The sequence below is a fragment of the Indicator indicator genome, chromosome 19 (assembly GCF_027791375.1).
Source record: "Indicator indicator isolate 239-I01 chromosome 19, UM_Iind_1.1, whole genome shotgun sequence".
NCBI lineage: Eukaryota > Metazoa > Chordata > Aves > Piciformes > Indicatoridae > Indicator > Indicator indicator.
Window position 1 is genome coordinate 9,062,420 of NC_072028.1, and position 16,100 is coordinate 9,078,519.

The 16,100-nt window shown below is 40.1% G+C and overlaps 1 protein-coding gene across 8 annotated transcripts in view; it reads left to right on the forward strand.

The window, feature by feature from the left end:
• Positions 1-16,100, forward strand: part of BANP (BTG3 associated nuclear protein) — a 143,597-nt gene that overhangs the window by 74,528 nt on the left and 52,969 nt on the right. For 4 of the 8 annotated variants that reach the window (XM_054389510.1, XM_054389512.1, XM_054389517.1 and 1 more), the window contains one exon: positions 2,240-2,259. The exons of the other annotated variants lie outside the window; for them this stretch is intronic. In XM_054389510.1, the coding sequence (XP_054245485.1) occupies positions 2,240-2,259 (20 nt within the window). The remainder of the gene's footprint in view (positions 1-2,239; positions 2,260-16,100) is intronic. 8 annotated transcript variants of the gene reach the window in all.

Below are 16,100 nucleotides of genomic sequence, written 5' to 3' on the forward strand. Positions count from 1 at the left end.
ATGAAGAGTAGCAGCATTTACTTCACTTGATATCTGTAGGGAAGTTGGAAGTAGGGGAATCCAGAATGAACAGCATGTATGAAAGGTTTAGCAGGAAAAAAAAAAAAAAACAACCTAGCCAGTATAGATTGTTTTTATAGTCTCATCTTTCTTATTGTGTGTACATGACATAAAAATGCAGAATTTCTTTTGCTGCATTACATTTCTCACAAAGAAATTTGGCATCTGCCACAGCTGTAGTCACAGTGTCTTCCAGAGAAGTTTGTAATCAGTGGTGGGCTGAGACCCATTCATAACTGTTGAGTTACATATATGTAGGGAGAGAATGGGGTCACATTAATAATACATTTTTCTGCTGCTTAATGAGGTATTTGTATGGAGCAGTGATTTTTCTGAACTTTTACTCTGACCTCTCTGGCATCTAGGAGGTCTGGGAGAGTTCAGGTATGGGGCTGCGGAGGTAGCTCACCAAGGAAGCTTTAGAAAAGCTTCAGTGGTGTGAAGCAGCAGCTAGCTGCTGTCAGAGCCTGGAAGGTTAGAGTGGAGACGTGGGTGAGAAACAGAGCAGGGAGAGTTTGTCTTTAATGTCCTCAGGAGGAGTATGAATGTGATGTCTTGTTCTGATCTGGTTTCAGTACACGTAGCACACCGTGTGATACAGCTCAGAAGGAACTATGACCTCATCACCTCTGTTTGAAACATCTGTCCTGTTTCTCTGCTCTGCTGTAGTCTGAAGCAAAGGCAAGCTGTTAAAACTTAGAGAAATGGAAAAGGGGGAGAAATGGTTCCAAACGTTCAAGGGGGGCGAAAACCCACCCTATTCTGGTAATTCCACATAATACCCAGTGAATCTAATTTGTGACTGGGTCAGACTGAAATGGAAATAGGATTGTTTGTGGAGGAAATGATTTCCAAACCTACGGGGCAGGCTTAAACCAGCTCTTAACAACTACTTTTTGTGTCTGTGTTCACCCCCCTGATCATTACTGAGACATTCACACCTTGCCTTGCAGTGAGGGCACCACAGCTTTTTAAGATCCAGCTGAATCCCTAACTTGAGCTTGAGACAAAACAAAAATGTGTTGAGGCATTAACCCAGCTTCTGCTCACTTTAATGCATTTTGCAGATGTCATTTTTATTGGGAAAGAAGCTGTTGAACATATTTTATGAATATATATTTTAACTGCCCTTCCTAAGCCTGCAGAACAGACTGCAGTTTCTAACAGTATTAACCACTGTGCTATTAACTAATATAGAACTAAAGTAAAACTATAATATTAACAATAATAATAATATGCTATAGAAAACGGAGTGAAGAGCCACCTTTCACAGGTCTTAATTTTCACATGGTGCAATTGGAGCATTGAGCAACCTGATCTAATTGGGGATGTCCCTGCTTTTACTGCAGGGGGCTTGGACTAGAAGACCTCTAGAGGTCCCTTCCTACCCAGTGCATTCAGTGATTCTATGCTAATTACAAAGGTCTAGATTTAAAAATGCTAAAAGCCTTGATTCAGGTTCCTCGGTCAAGAATTAATGAAGTGTAGGAGGTTTTTTTTTTCCCCCTTGTCCCTGTTTTCTTTAGCAGTAGAGGGCAGTAGCATTAAGATGATCGTCGGCGACCTTCTCGCCGAAAGCTTGAAGAAATGAGGAGGAAATGCGAAGTGCCCCAAATGTGCTGCTCCGATATCACCCTTGTAGTGTCGTGCCCTGGGGACAGAGGCTCCCTCGCAGCGCTGAGTCTTTGTGCGAGCATTGCTGCCGCGGAGGCTGTGTCTGCACGGCTGTGTCTGCACGGCTGCCTGCTTGGGTGCAGACGAAAGCAAGCCAGCCGGAACGCCTGCACCGGCTGCCGCAGGGGAGTGAAAAGGCTTTTTTTCTTCTTTCAGCCTCTCTCTTATGAATAATAGGCACGGAGGAACCAACAGGAGTGACAGAAGAAACCGAACAAATTAAAACACCCCATATAGTTCAGCTGGAACTTAAAACTTGCTCATATGATTCCCAAAAATAAGAATAATTATTATTTCTACCTGATACTTAGAATCATAGAATTGTTTTAATGGGAAAAGACCTTTAAGAAGATGAAGTCCAACCGCTGTCTACCTCTGCAAAGCCTGGTGCTAAACCCCATCCCTCAGCACCATATCTCTGTTTCTAAGCTGAACTAAAGTTGTGCAGGTCTGCTGTGTTTTTTAGGAGCAAGAATAGTACTGAAACAAAATGTGTGTTGTGCAGATTCCACATAGAACCAGAATGTAATTATGCATAAAGTAAGATTCCATAAAATACTTAAATATGAGCATCTTAATTACAGGATTTTTCTATTTATTTTATTTTTTTGCTTCCTTAATATACATACCTGTTTCATTTTGGCATTCCATAGGAGAGGTGTTCTCTGCTTTGTTCCTAAACAGCACTCACCCTAATTTTTAATTCTGAAAACTTAATTTGCTAGACAGAATAGTGTTTTAGCAAATTAAAATGGAGAAATTTAATTTTCAAGCACTTGAGTGTATTAAAACTTAGAAAGTTGTATGGATGAAAATGTAAAAGCTTGGGGAAAACCCTTACTCCATGGGTGAGTAGTAACATACAAAATATCTCCAGAAAAATTGATATTAGATGTAAACCAGTAGCATAATTGTGTTAAATACAGACAACTAAACAAGTAGCTGTAATAAACTGTTAGATGTAGTTGACCTGCAGAATTCAATGTGTTTGTACAAGATTTGCACCTAATTTTAGGTATGAAGCAGGGTGAGATGATGTCTGGTCAGATACATCTGGTCTCCAGTGGTTCTTGAGGTCTTCATTCTGCTTAAGATTCCCAAAACAAACCTGTGCAAATTGTTTACTCCAGGTTATTATATTTGATGATAGAACAACAGAATTCTTCTCCCCCAGTGTAAGGAGACAGTGTTTGGGGAAATGCAGCCCTTCAATGGCAGGCAAAAAAAATGAAATAGGGGAAAAAAACCCCCAACAAACAGCAAAACAGAAGGGGAACTGCTACTTAAGAGCTATTGATGGGAAACCATGTTCTCTGGAGTTGCAGAATCAAACTTTATGCAGATATTTAATTGAAAATGTTACATGTTTTTTGCTACTTAATGTAATTGATCTCCTTTCAGGGCAATTGTGTGATGTAGAGGCTCACTGAAAGCCAGCAAGCCTTGCTCTGTAACATTGTGGAGAACACCCATGTTTCAATTTCAGGGGGTCTGTGCTGTTCAGTTCAGATTTAGATTCTAATGCAGTTCTGGTGACAAGACCAGTTCCTTCCATGTCTGTGCTACTGAGTTTTGGGGCATCCTTTTGCCTTTGGGCTGTCTTGGAGAGGCTGAAAGGGAGTGCCCTTTTCTGTAACAATATGTACCGGTTCTTTGTGTCTGGTTGTCCTTCTGTTAACCATGTAACATTTCAGAAATGACTTATTGGATGGCTTCAGTTCCCTAATCTCTACAGAAAGCTGTAGCAGATACAAAAAGCCAGCATGATGAGAAAGTACTTTCAATTTTTATCCCTCCAAATTTAAATTTCAAGAGAGACAAAATCATTTATTTTGCTGTAAAGATTGTAAAACCTAAGTATTTTGTTAGCACTTAAAAAAAAAATCTTCTGTTACTTAAGTAATTAATAGTTGGTTTATTCTTTTTAGATTTAAGGTAAAGAAAAAAGGCACGAGTCTTTTAACTTTATTTATTGCTTGGGTGATTCTCTGAGAGTTTTGCTGCATTAATTTGACCACATCCAGTAATTTTTATCACATCTTTTATTGCTTTAAGGTGTAATTCTCTTCTTAAACTAAGATTTGTTTAAAAGGGAGCAAATTTTGGGCAGTGTACAAAATAAGATACCTAACTGCTCCTATTTATACAAGTCCTCTCCTTTACCTTGTGGAAATTTAAGTTATTTCTCTTTCCATTGTGCTGTCTCCATCTTCTGAATCAAAAAGCCTGCTTTTGTATCAGAGAGTCAGTAGTATCAGATCCCTGCAGGCATTATTGTGTCAGAAATTTCATTTACAAACTAGATGCATTTAGTTTTCTTTCTGCATTATTTTGTGTATTTAAAAGCTGTGGAGGTGTAGGGACTGAGGTAGGTGTGGGAAGCTGAGCGACATGCTTCAGTAGTGACCTGGGCAGTGCTAGGTTAATGATTTGGCTTGATCTTAAAGGTCTTTTCCAACCAAAACTATTCTGTGATTTGATGGAGAAACCCAGCTATGTCCATGTCTAATATATCACCAAGAACAGTGTCCTGAACTGGGGCAAGAGGAAAAGCTTTTTCCAGCAGCATGGCCTATTCTCGGATGCAGTAACTGTTACACCTGACTGCCACCAGTACTTCAACATTTTCCACTCTAGGATGTATTTATGACTACATTTTCTCTTCCAAGATTTAACAGGTATACATTGGCATTCCCTTCAAGTAGTTCATTCCTCTTGAAACTGGATTTTATTCCATTCATCGCAAAGGGTAACTATTTCCCTGTTTTCAGAGTGCTTAGCAGGGTCTTGAAGAGCCTCTGCCTCTTTTCCATATGTTACTTAAATTTATATGAAATTGATGAAAGAACAGAGAATTAAAAGTGAGTCCTTGCTCTGGTGTATGCAGAGAATGTACAACTCTGCTTTAGAGGAGGGTTTGTTTGTTTGGACTCAAATAGTAGTGGCAACATTTCCCAGCCTTTTTAATACTTAACTCAGATTAACTGTCTAAATGCCATGCTGCTGAGAAAAAAATATATAGCTGAGGTAAATTGACTCCAGCTATAGAAAAGAATTTTCCAGTGGCGAGTTGCTGACCCAGAGTGCTGAGTTATCTTGGTTTCTTTTAATCTACCTTAAGCAGGGACTGATTAAAAGACTCTGCAAAATTAGCAAATATTTTTGCTTTTTCTTCTCTCAATTTTAAAGCAGCTTTTATATGAGGATGAAATAAAAGGCAACAGCGCTGTGTGGCTGGCACAGGCAGTAACTATTCTGTGTTCCTGCCCTTAATGCTCAAATGAACTGATCTGACATGTGGTGAAGTTTTCATCTGTGTGTACTAGAGGGTGGAAAGAATAGTTTCTGGTGCTTTTCAGATAAAAGTATTCCAGGTGGGAAAGGAAGGAGACAGGGAAGAAAGAAACAGGCTTATCTAAGTTTATCAGGAGTGGAAGAAAGGATTTCCTACTTTGGAGATAGTGCAAATGTGAAGTTGTTTTAGTGTATTTAAGATTTGTTGTGTAGATGTTTGTGTTGTGGTCTATCAGAAAAAGTTCTTCCCTGAAAGGGTTCTTGAACACTGGAAGAAGATCCCTAGAGAGAGTTTTGAATCCCCATCCCTGAAGATGTTTAAAAGAGGCAGAGATGTGGTCCTGAGAGACATGGTTTAGCATCAGTTGTGGTAGAGTTAGAGAATGGTTGGACTCAATGATCTTAAAGGTCTTTTCCAAACAAAACAATTCTCTAATTCTGTGAGAAGTCATGAATTATTAATAGTTAATCTGCAGTTCAGACCTTGGTTTAAAATGTGAGTTGAGGAAATCATGGGCACTGTTCTGTCTCCACTGAAGTTCACTAATGCTCTGCAGGTGCATAGAACTGGTCTGACACTTCTAAAGCCATTTTTGTTTTACCATTTGGTAAAAGGACAAACATTTTCGGTCCATAGTCCTCTTGAAAAATGATCAACTTTCTTCTGAACTCCCCATCAGCCCCCTTGTGATCGTTATTTGCTAGAGTTTGCTCTGCGTTTTTGATGTGAACTCCTTGATCTTGCCTTGTGGGCAGCTGTAATTGTGATGCCTTGAATTTTATTGTGGTAATACTTTGTCTCATCCAGGATGTGAGTACAGCACCTAGGGGATAACATGTAAGAAAGTGTGCTGTTTCCTTTCAAATCAACTTGTTTAAGAAGTTTTCCCCCATCTACTAATTATCATTAATTGCCAGACTCAACAACCCTGCAGTGCTTTGTCTTTTTTTTTTTTTTTGTCTTTTCTAATTTGGGACCCAGCTTACTTTTATATGCTCAAAAAAAGAAAAGAAAAAGAAAGAAAGAAAGAAATCTCTGCTGAATGTAAAGAAAACAAAGTCTCCAGCAGCTGAATCCCTTATTTATGGCTTTTTTCTGGTCACTCCAGCTTTTTGGCAAAGTGTGACAATAATGAAATAGCTGCCCATTAATAACAGATTCAAATCTGACCCTGCTTTCATGCTTCATTTCAGTGACGCAGGTAAAGATTTGTTTTGGGAGCAGAGAGTAAATTCCAGCAGATACTTGGCTGTAAGCACATAATATAATGTCTGTTTTTGAAACACAGAGCTTTTCCCCAACGCTTCTCAAAGTTTAGACATTATGTCACACAACTATTTCTGTCTTCTGCTCAGAAGTCCCAGCTCCCAGAACAACGTCTCCCTTAATGACCTGTGGAGCTGTACACTGTTACCTTTCTCACATCACAAACTTGGGTTTTGCATTTGGCTTCCTGATCAAAAGTAGTAAAATGGACACAATTCCAGAATCCCAGCATGGTAGGGTTGGAAGGGACTTCTGGATATCATCTAGTCCAGCCACTCTGCTCAAGCAGGGTCACCCGCAGCAGGTTGCCCAGGATCACAATGTCCAGGTGGGTTTGGAATCTCTCCAGAGAAGGAGACTCCACTACCTCTCTGGGCATCCTGCTTCAGGGCTCTGGCTCACAGCAAAGAAATTTCTCCTGGCATTTAGTTGGAAACTCTTGGGTACCAGTTTGTGCCTGTTGCTCCTTATCCTGTTGCTGGGCACCACTGAAAAGAGCCTGGCCCTATTCTCTTGCCCCTACCCTTAAGCTCTTGCTGAGCATTGACCAGATCCCCTCTCAGGCTGCCCTTTTCTAGGCTAGATATCCCCAGGTCTCTCAGCCTTTCCTCCTCACAGAGATGCTCCAGGCCCCTCAGCATCTCTATAGGTCTGAGAGATATGTTAAAATCACCATTCTTTTATTATTGATATGAATTAGGGTTTTTTAATTTCCAAATTACTTGTTTCCATTGGTAAAAATGTTCTGACTGGAGGAAAGAATCAATAAAGATTATTTGCTAATCTCTTATAGGTACTTTCTTTGATACAGTCCCTGAGTGATGGAGTCCAGAGAGTGGTCTGTGCAGGTTGTAAAACAAGACAGTTTAATGAAAGCTTTGGAAAAGGATAATATTTTCTGTCATCTTTTTTTATTTTTCTCCTAAGAGGGTGGGTTGTTCCATTAAAATTCCATTCAAGCAGACAGGAGCGTTTATAATACTCCAAAGAATATCTTCTCTATTTTGGAGTATATTATGTTCTTTATTCACCTAAATCTTGTTTTAATATTGCTGTAAACTTAATAAGAAGAGATGAGATACGAAGTGATAATCTTTTAAATATAAGGAAAAATAATTTTCTCCACCTTCATAGAAGGCATAGGTCTAAGCTGTCTCTTATTAGAGATTTAGGTAATAAAAATCTCTGCTTGTAGAATAGCAGTCATCACAAAGCTATCTTGCTCTGTGAATCTAGAGAAATCATTTCTTTTTTGTTTTGTTTATTTTTTTTAGTGCTCTTCAGTTATGATTTTTCTCATCATGTGATATGACCCCTCTCTTTATGCTGCAGATTTGTCCTTATCCCATCACTGCTCCACTTTGTCTACTCTGATAATTCCTTCCCTCAGTTATTTTAAATATTAGAGGTGCCTCTAGCGTCGTGTGCATGCGCAGAAATCACTGCTCCACCTTCCGAATTCTAACCCAGGAAGGATTTGGGGAAAGGTTGGTACAATTGAACTGTCAATGCCCATGATGGGTTGACACTGCCTACATCATTGTGCTAATATCCTTGGCTGGGTACCAGCTACTTCCTACCTGCTAGCTTCCTGATAATTGCGTCGAGATCTTGTTTCATCCTGATGAAAACAAAATCAGAGTGTGCATGTGTTGTCAGGTTATTAAGTGGCAAGTAGAGGGCTCAGGCCATTAACATAATTAATCTTTCCACTACATTAAGTACCACAGTAAATCTTGATGACTTAAATCTGTTTCCAGGTTTCTGTGTTGTCTGCCTACGCTGAATGATCAGTGGGGCTTTGTGGTATTTCACAGACAGTGCTCATGACTTCAGAACTATTTGACCAATTTCAGTATGTTTTTTTGTTTCCTATCTTTTAAAGAAGAACTGCTTTTTGCCAAGTTTGGTCACAAAAGCTTTCCCTTTAAAACTTAAACCACAGTGGCTTGATTGCAAATGAAAAATGAGCTCAGCTTTTAGAAGAAAAACTGTGATTTACACTGATTTTTCAGGGTTTGAATGAGACAGTGTTAAACATAGGGATGTTTGCCCAGCTGATTGACTTCTGTGTCTGTAGAATCCTTCCCACGGTTATATTTTCAATCTGATTTTCCAGAATCCTTAAAAGTATTTCAAACTATCTAATAAATCGAGGCAGGATGATTGAAGAGCCTTAATTTTGTGATTTGCATGTTGACTGGAACAACCCATTTAGGATTCCTTATAATTCAGTGCTTTTAAAAATAGTTATTGTGCATTTCAATTGCGTATAGCAAAAAACCGAACTACAAGGTCACCACTTTGTTTCTTAGTTTAAACACCAAAATCCCACATCAACAGCACACTTTTAATTTCTGATCCCAAATCCTCTTTTAAGTAGCTGAGATATATCTACTTTCTTCAAAGTACATTTATGTATTGCTGTGAAGACCATTTGGAAAGAGTGTTTGGAAAACCATCCTCTCTGTAGCTTGCCTTAGCTGTTGCTTTAGTGTTATGTGAACAAAGTTTTTCTTTGTGGAGTGAGTACTTTACATTATAAACTTGCTTCATTTATATTCTATCTAGTCTACTGGGATTAATTGTTGTATGCTGGCTCCATCAATAATTCAGCTAGAGCTATCAGTTCTTGACTGCTCTGGAAGCTTTACATGCAGATAGGCTTTTTTTTTGATAGAAACTCTGGGCTCCAACCAGGATTGAGCTATGAATGAATTTGTTTCATGAATTGCTGCTGCCTTTTTTTTTTTTTTTTAAACCAGCTATTTTTTATTCCTGAAAGGTGTCATTCCATGCTTCTGGAATGTTACTAAATATTTGTGTTAAACAGAAGTGTTGCAAAGTTCACCAGGAGGAAGCATTGGAATTAAGTTATTTATCACATTAGTGTGATTTTGTAGTTAACTGTTTAGTTGGAGGTGACTTGTGATGACACTGAAAATGGGGAATTTCAGTCACAGAACCACAGACTTGGTTAGGCTGGAAAAGACCTTTCAGATCATCAAGTCCAACTGTTAATCCAACACTGCCAGGTCACCACTAAACCATGTCCCTCAGCAGCACATCTCCACAGCTTTGAAACTCCTCCAGGGATGGAAACTCCACCACTGCCCTGGGCAGCCTGGGCCAGGCCTTGACAACCCTTTTGGGGAAGAACTTGTTTCTCATGTCCAACCTAAACCCCCCCTGGCACAACTTGAGCTGTTTTGTCTGGTCTTATTACTTGACTGACTTCCGCCTGGCTCCAACCTCCTTTCAGGGATTTGTAGAGGGCCAGAAGGTCTCCCCACAGCTTCCTTTCCTCCAGGCTGAACAACTCCAGTTCCCTCACCTGCTCGTCACAGGACTTGTGCTCTAGACTCTTCACCAGCGTTGTTGCCCTTCTCTGGATGTACTCCAGCACCACAATATCCTTCTTGTAGTGCGGGGCCCAAAACCAAACACAATGTGTGGTCTCAGCAGTCCCAAAGTGATGACACAGAAGGGGCCATCTTCATATCCAGCCCATCTTGCACTCAGTTTCAGTATGGTTTCCAAGACTTGCTGTTTTTCAGCTGAGTTGGTACTGCAGTGTTAGTTCATGGGTTTCACTGATGAAAGTGCTGAGGGTTGCTGTCAAATTCAGTCAGAGGCAAAATGTTGGATGTGACAGTGACTAAGTAGATGTAACAGCTAGCAATGGAGAAATAGTGATCAGTACCTCTTCTAAATTCCAGAGCTCTGCTGTGAGGTTTCTGGGTTCTGAGCTTACTTTTTAGCAGAAGGTGAGAATTAGAACATTTTGTGGCGGGAAGACAACAGTGTGCAGTTCAAAGGTAGGACATCTGCTCTGCTGTAAATATGAACAAAGGAGATGTCTGTGTAGAGAGGAGAAAGCTCTAAGAAAGACCAAACCAGAGACCATGAAATAGCCTGGGAAATGAGTGACAATGTTTCAACTGTGGCATAGTAGCTTTTGTTGTTGGCTTTGGTGGGATCATGTTTTCCTTTACGGTAGGTTTTACAGTAGGTCAACCCATACAAAAAGACCTTGTCAGATGGCAGAAATGGGCTGTAAGCATACAGGAAAGAGAACATGTCCTAGTGTATACATACACAGGTATGCCAGAAGGCAGTAGTGCAGATAAACTTTTTGCCATGTGCTGACGGGTTTGTTTTGGCGTGAACCCACCAAAACCCCCATGAAGAAGTGACTCTTCTATCTCTGTATCTGCACTGCCAGAGAACAGGACACTGATCTTGAAAGGCAGGTGGTAACATTATTTCACTTGTTGGCGAGTAGTTTTCATTGTCCATGGTGATACATGAGAGGGGCACGATCTGAAACCTGAAGAAAGGAGTGATCAGGGAATCATCTGGTCCGAGTTAACCGAAATGTGGCTTGGACTTGCGTAATGGGAACAGAGCTGTCAGAAACATTTGTCACTGGGCTAATTCTTTTCCAAGTGATGCTAACAGTTTTACCATTATTTGGAGTCCATTTAGGCCAACACTGAACTAACAACAACAACAAAAATCACTCACGAGTTCCATGATTGTATTACATGACCATGCGTGCCAGTATGTACTTCAAAGCTGAGCAGATGCTCCTTCTTCTTTGGAGATTTTCCAAGGGAAAATGATTCCCATTTGTGTTTATGTCTGTTATCTGGAGTAGATAAATAGAAGTTGAGGAAATCCAGGATTCTGAATGATTGACCTAGAAATGGGTAGATAAAATGATCAGGTGGTACTTTCTTCTCTTCCTTTAGAAAATGTCATTATTCAAGAACATTTAGTGGGTCCATCAGTTGTAATTGTCTTCCTCAGAAATGCTCCTTTCCTTGGAGAAAACCTAGTTTAGATCACTTGCTTTGAAGAATGCAAGTCTTGGCATACCAATATCTGGGATTTCTGGAGTTACTTTGTTGAAGACACACAGATTGCTTTAGTTTTCCATGGATTGAACAGTGTCTTTTTCATTATTAAGGGAAGATAGTGGAATGTATTTGGAGACTGCTGTCAAACTTGAACAATCTGTCACTGACATATAAAATAGCAGAATTTTGTGTCACTGATGATAGTGTAGATCAAGACTGACTTGATTAATGAAAAAAGAATGACACCCTTACAAAGTTACAACATCTGAAGTAGGAATTGGGCCCTTTTTGTCCTCTGTTTTTTTTTTTTTTTAATAGTAACAAAACAGATTTAATAGCTTACAGCACTGCTAGAAGCTTCAGTTAAGTATCCCTGAATTTTAGTTGTCATCCTCACCATAGAATCATAGAATTGTTAGGGTTGGAAGGGACCTCAAGGATCATCCAGTTCCAACCCCCCTGCCATGGGCAGGGACACCTCACACTAGATCAGGTTACTCAGAGCCACATCCACCTGGCCTTAAAAACCTCCAGGGATGAGGCTTCTACCGCCTTCCTAAAGTAATTCTGTATCAGTTTATTTTCTGGAGAGCTCTGATGAAAAATGACAGCAAAGCTGAGAGAGTCAGAGGGATAAAAGAATTCCTAGAATGCTGCAAAATGGCCAACCAAATGGACACTATTGCTGCTCTTGATCTCATTGCCAGCAACACTTGTGCATTAATATCAGCCTCTTGTTTCCTGTAGCACTTTTCAATCACGCTATAGCCGTTAGCAACATCAGAGCTTTGTTAGCTTTGGGCAAGGCTGAGGACTTCTGGCATGTTGGAAGCAGCATCTTCCAGAGCAATGTGACACCATCCCCTCTTCTTGACATAGTTTTAATCTTGTTTCCTGTTCCGTTACATCAGACTAAGCCAGATTGTTTCTTGAGGTGTTGGAAAGATGCAGAGATGTGGTGCTGAGGGAGATGGTTTAATACCAGGCTCAGGAGAGTTAGAGAATGGTTGGACTTCATGATCTTAAAGGTCTTTTCCAACCAAAACAGTTCTATCATTTTGTGATTCTATAAGTACCTGCCTTATAATTTTTCCCTACCTGAAACATTGAGTAGAAAGGCTTTTCCTTTCAGCCTCTGTCAGAAATCTATAAAATTACTCTAATGAAATCCTATTTCTCAGACTTCATCAATAGTGAGAGAGATTTTGACCTTCCTCCTTGTTTCTCTCCTTAAATAATTGACATTTCCAGGCAAATCTGCATTTCTTTCCCTTCAGAATTTCCTGTAACGAATAACTCACATCCTTTTAACTGCAGATTAGGGCATCACTGTGGAAAAAGTGAAGTAGAGTTCGTAAAGCAAATCAATGCTACTGAAATTATCTCCTAAAATGGAATGGTGTTTCTTTAAATCTGTTCTACTTAGACCAGGAAAACACAACTGACAAGTCAGTGATTTTCCCCAGCTCTCTTAATGGCACATGGCAGCCAGCAGCTCTTCTTCCCAGCATTTGCAAGCACTAATGATCAAGAAACAAACTTAAAAGTCACAGACTTCAGCCACTGTGGTTAATTGGTTTGGTTTTTATTAGCCAGACCTTGATGTCAGTACAAGAACTGACATTTATTTGGGATTTTTCTTCTCTTAAATTCCTAACAATGCCATATTAATCCCAAATGTTGAATTTGTGGGGAATTCCTTTTTTCATTTCAAGTGAAACATTTTATTAAAATGATAAATTGATTTGTCATCCGCTTGACTTTTTACTGTAATTATTATTAAAGCAGAAATTGGTGAAAAACTGTTTGAATGAAGGAAAAATCCTTCCTTTTTTTTGGTTTTGTTTTCCCTTCAACCCAGCTGAGTGCAAAAATCAAAAACTAAGAAAACCCCAGACTTCCTCTTTCCTGATTAGGAAAGTTCTTTTTGTATTTGCCTCAGTGAGAAAAACTGCAATATAACAAGCAGTAAAAGTAGGGAAATATGAGGATAAAACCACACAGACACACAAAGGACTTAATTTTGTGGCATTGGAACCAAACTCCATCAAAACAGCATGGTTTTGTGAGGGGAAAAATAAAAGTAAGACCAGTTTTCAGTGTTAAATACTAATAACAATTTGAAAATTGCAGTCTGCTTTAGAATCATCTTTTTAAAGAGAATGAACTTGCTCAGCACTAATAATGATAGCTGCCTCCTGTGAGGCTCTGGTGGATTTAGCTTTATAGTCCATTAAGTTTTATGGTTGGTAGGACACTATCTGCTCTGGTGGTGATAGCATCTTCCTGGAAGGACTGGTTCGTGCCAGGCTCTGTGAGCAGCAAAAGCTCCTGTTTAAAAAGAGTCATCTGTGCTAAATTTGTACTGGCACTGTGGCCCTTACTCTGGTGGAATTAAGAGGTGCCTAGGTGAGTTTTCTCAGCTGTGCAGCTTCTGGAGCTGTGTTGCAAGTGCTGTGGAAGTTGGATTACAAGTCCCAGAAGGTAGCAGCACTGACAGAGTTGTGAGCATGCTCAGCGTGGTGCTGGGACATTGAGTTTGTGATGCACATTTAGAGGAAATGGCTTTAAATTTTGGCTTTTTTTCCCCCTTCGTTTCTGTAATTATGGGAAGTGCAGAGATGTAAGTGTGTAGCTAAGAGGAGAAATGTTTTGAGAACAGCTACTTGAAAAAGGAAGGAATTTGGAGGAACAGTTCCCATATGTGTCCCTCAGTGAATCCTGTTTGTTGGGGGGTGCTGGTGTGACAAGCAGTGCAGTGGTTACTATGGCACACAAACTTCAACATTATTTTCTCTGACTAGTCAATGATGCAAGGAATTAAATAACTGTTTTAAAGGCATCATTCGGTAGCTGGGGGATTGCTCAGGAAGGCTGTAAGGGAAATCTACTGTTGAACAAATGTTTCAGTCAACAAAGTTTTACAATCTAGTAATAAAAAAGAAGAGCTACAGGGCAGGGTTAACATCAGAGTGGAATTCTGGAGCATCCCTAGACATTTGCATTCCTCAGCAACATCCATGATTCTGACTAGGAGTTTTCTGCACCCACATAAACCATGATTCCTAAGCCTTGTTGTGAAACCTTCACCTGAAGTGAAGGCATCACAACCGAGACCAACCCTTTCTGCTGATCAAAAGAAATTGTGCTCTCCCTAGTTCTATATTTTGTCTAGAAAAGACCTTTATGATTGACTCAAACCATTCTCTAACTCTACCAAGTCTGGTGCTAAACCATGTCCCTCAGCACCACATCTCTGCTGCTTTCAAACATCTCCAGGGATGAGGATTCAATCACCTTCCTGAGGAGCCTGTTTCAGTGTTTGGAAACCCTTTCAGTGAAGAAGTTTCTTCTAATGTCCAACCTAAACCTGGTGCAACTTAAGACCATTTCCTCTCATCCTAAATATAGGTGGGTATGAGAGAATTTGCTCATATGGGTTTGCACCTATGTCATCTGGAGAGCAAAGACCTTTGTTGTCATGTAGAAGTTTGCAGTGTTGGAGAGTCTGTTTGGATGCTAAATACGGGCAGTACTTGAGTTACTGAGACTTTTCAGTGTTAATTATTTCCTTCATCTTCATATGTGCTGGTAGACACTAGAGAATATTTCATCCAAAATGTCTGGTTTGAATTGTGGAAGGGATGTGACTTCCATTTTGAGCTCTAATGTGCCCTTGTAGCCTCAAAGATATGACTTGACCAGAGAGTGCAATGAGTTGGAGGACCCAGATGCCTTTTGAAACAGGGTTGGAGTAGATTCATCCCCATAAAAAAAGCACAGACCTTATTTTTTTCTCTTTTGGTATCAATGTTGATAGGTAGCAGGGAAACTCTGTTTGAGAGTATGGGTTGCCAAAAGCCAACTCTTGGACTTGCACAGTTTTTGCCCAGACTGATCTGGTAATCAAGGTAAGATTTACATTTAAAGTTTCTTTACAATTATTTTGGTTTTGGAGTTTTTTTCCCATGGAAAACCAGGCATGGCTCTTCTGATCTCAGGATTATATAGGATAGTCTTCAAAATGAACTGAAATATAAATGCCAGTTTTCTCCTGTTCCATGACACCTTTTTGAGCTGCTTTTTTTTAGGTCAAAAAGTGGACTTTTTCTACTCTCCTACATTTTATTTACAATAGTCATCCATATGTCTAATCAGAGGCTTGTTTCTCCCTCAGGATAGACCTTGGCATTTTTTTCTTTAGTTGCTCCAGGAAAAGTTTGGCTTCTCAAGAATCTTCTTCTTTTGGCTGTGCTTTGCTTTCCCCTGGTCTCTGTTCTCATAGTCCCATCAAAGGCTGCCTCTCTGGCTCCTTGCTGTCCTGACATTCCTTCTTGGTTGTGCTTTTTGCTGAAACTCCATGAATGTCTTGCTCCAGTGCCTTTGAAGTATGCTTGTGCCACTTTTGTCTGACTGGCTTCAAAGGCCTAACAGCTTTTGGGTAGCTCAGTCCCTTGGGTTCTGTAGTGACTGCCAGGTAAGGCTTCAGCAGCTTGATCACTGTCAGGCTTCCAGCTCTTTTATCCCAGTGTGGGCAGGAGCACAAAGTTTCTGGCACAGCACCATAAATGTGATCTCAAATGATGACTTCATGTAAAAATCACATGTGAGTGGTGACTGAGATCAGAAAAGAGAAGGGAGTGCCACTTTTTTTTTCCCTTTGCTTGTACTGAGTGGTGGTTTAATATTCTTGTATTAGTGTTATTTTAATCAAGTTGCTGGAGACTGCTTTCCTCATCAAGATCAGATGTTCAGGTGGAACTTCCTGGGTTTCAGTTTGTGCCTGTTGTCCCTTGTCCTCTTGCTGGGCACCACTGAAAAGAGTCTGGCCTCATCCTCTTGCCCCCCAGCCTTTGGTTCTTGCTGAGCATTGATCAGATCCCCTTTCAGGCTGCTCTTCTCCAGGCTAAGCAGCTCCAAATCTCTCAGCCTTTCCTCCTCAC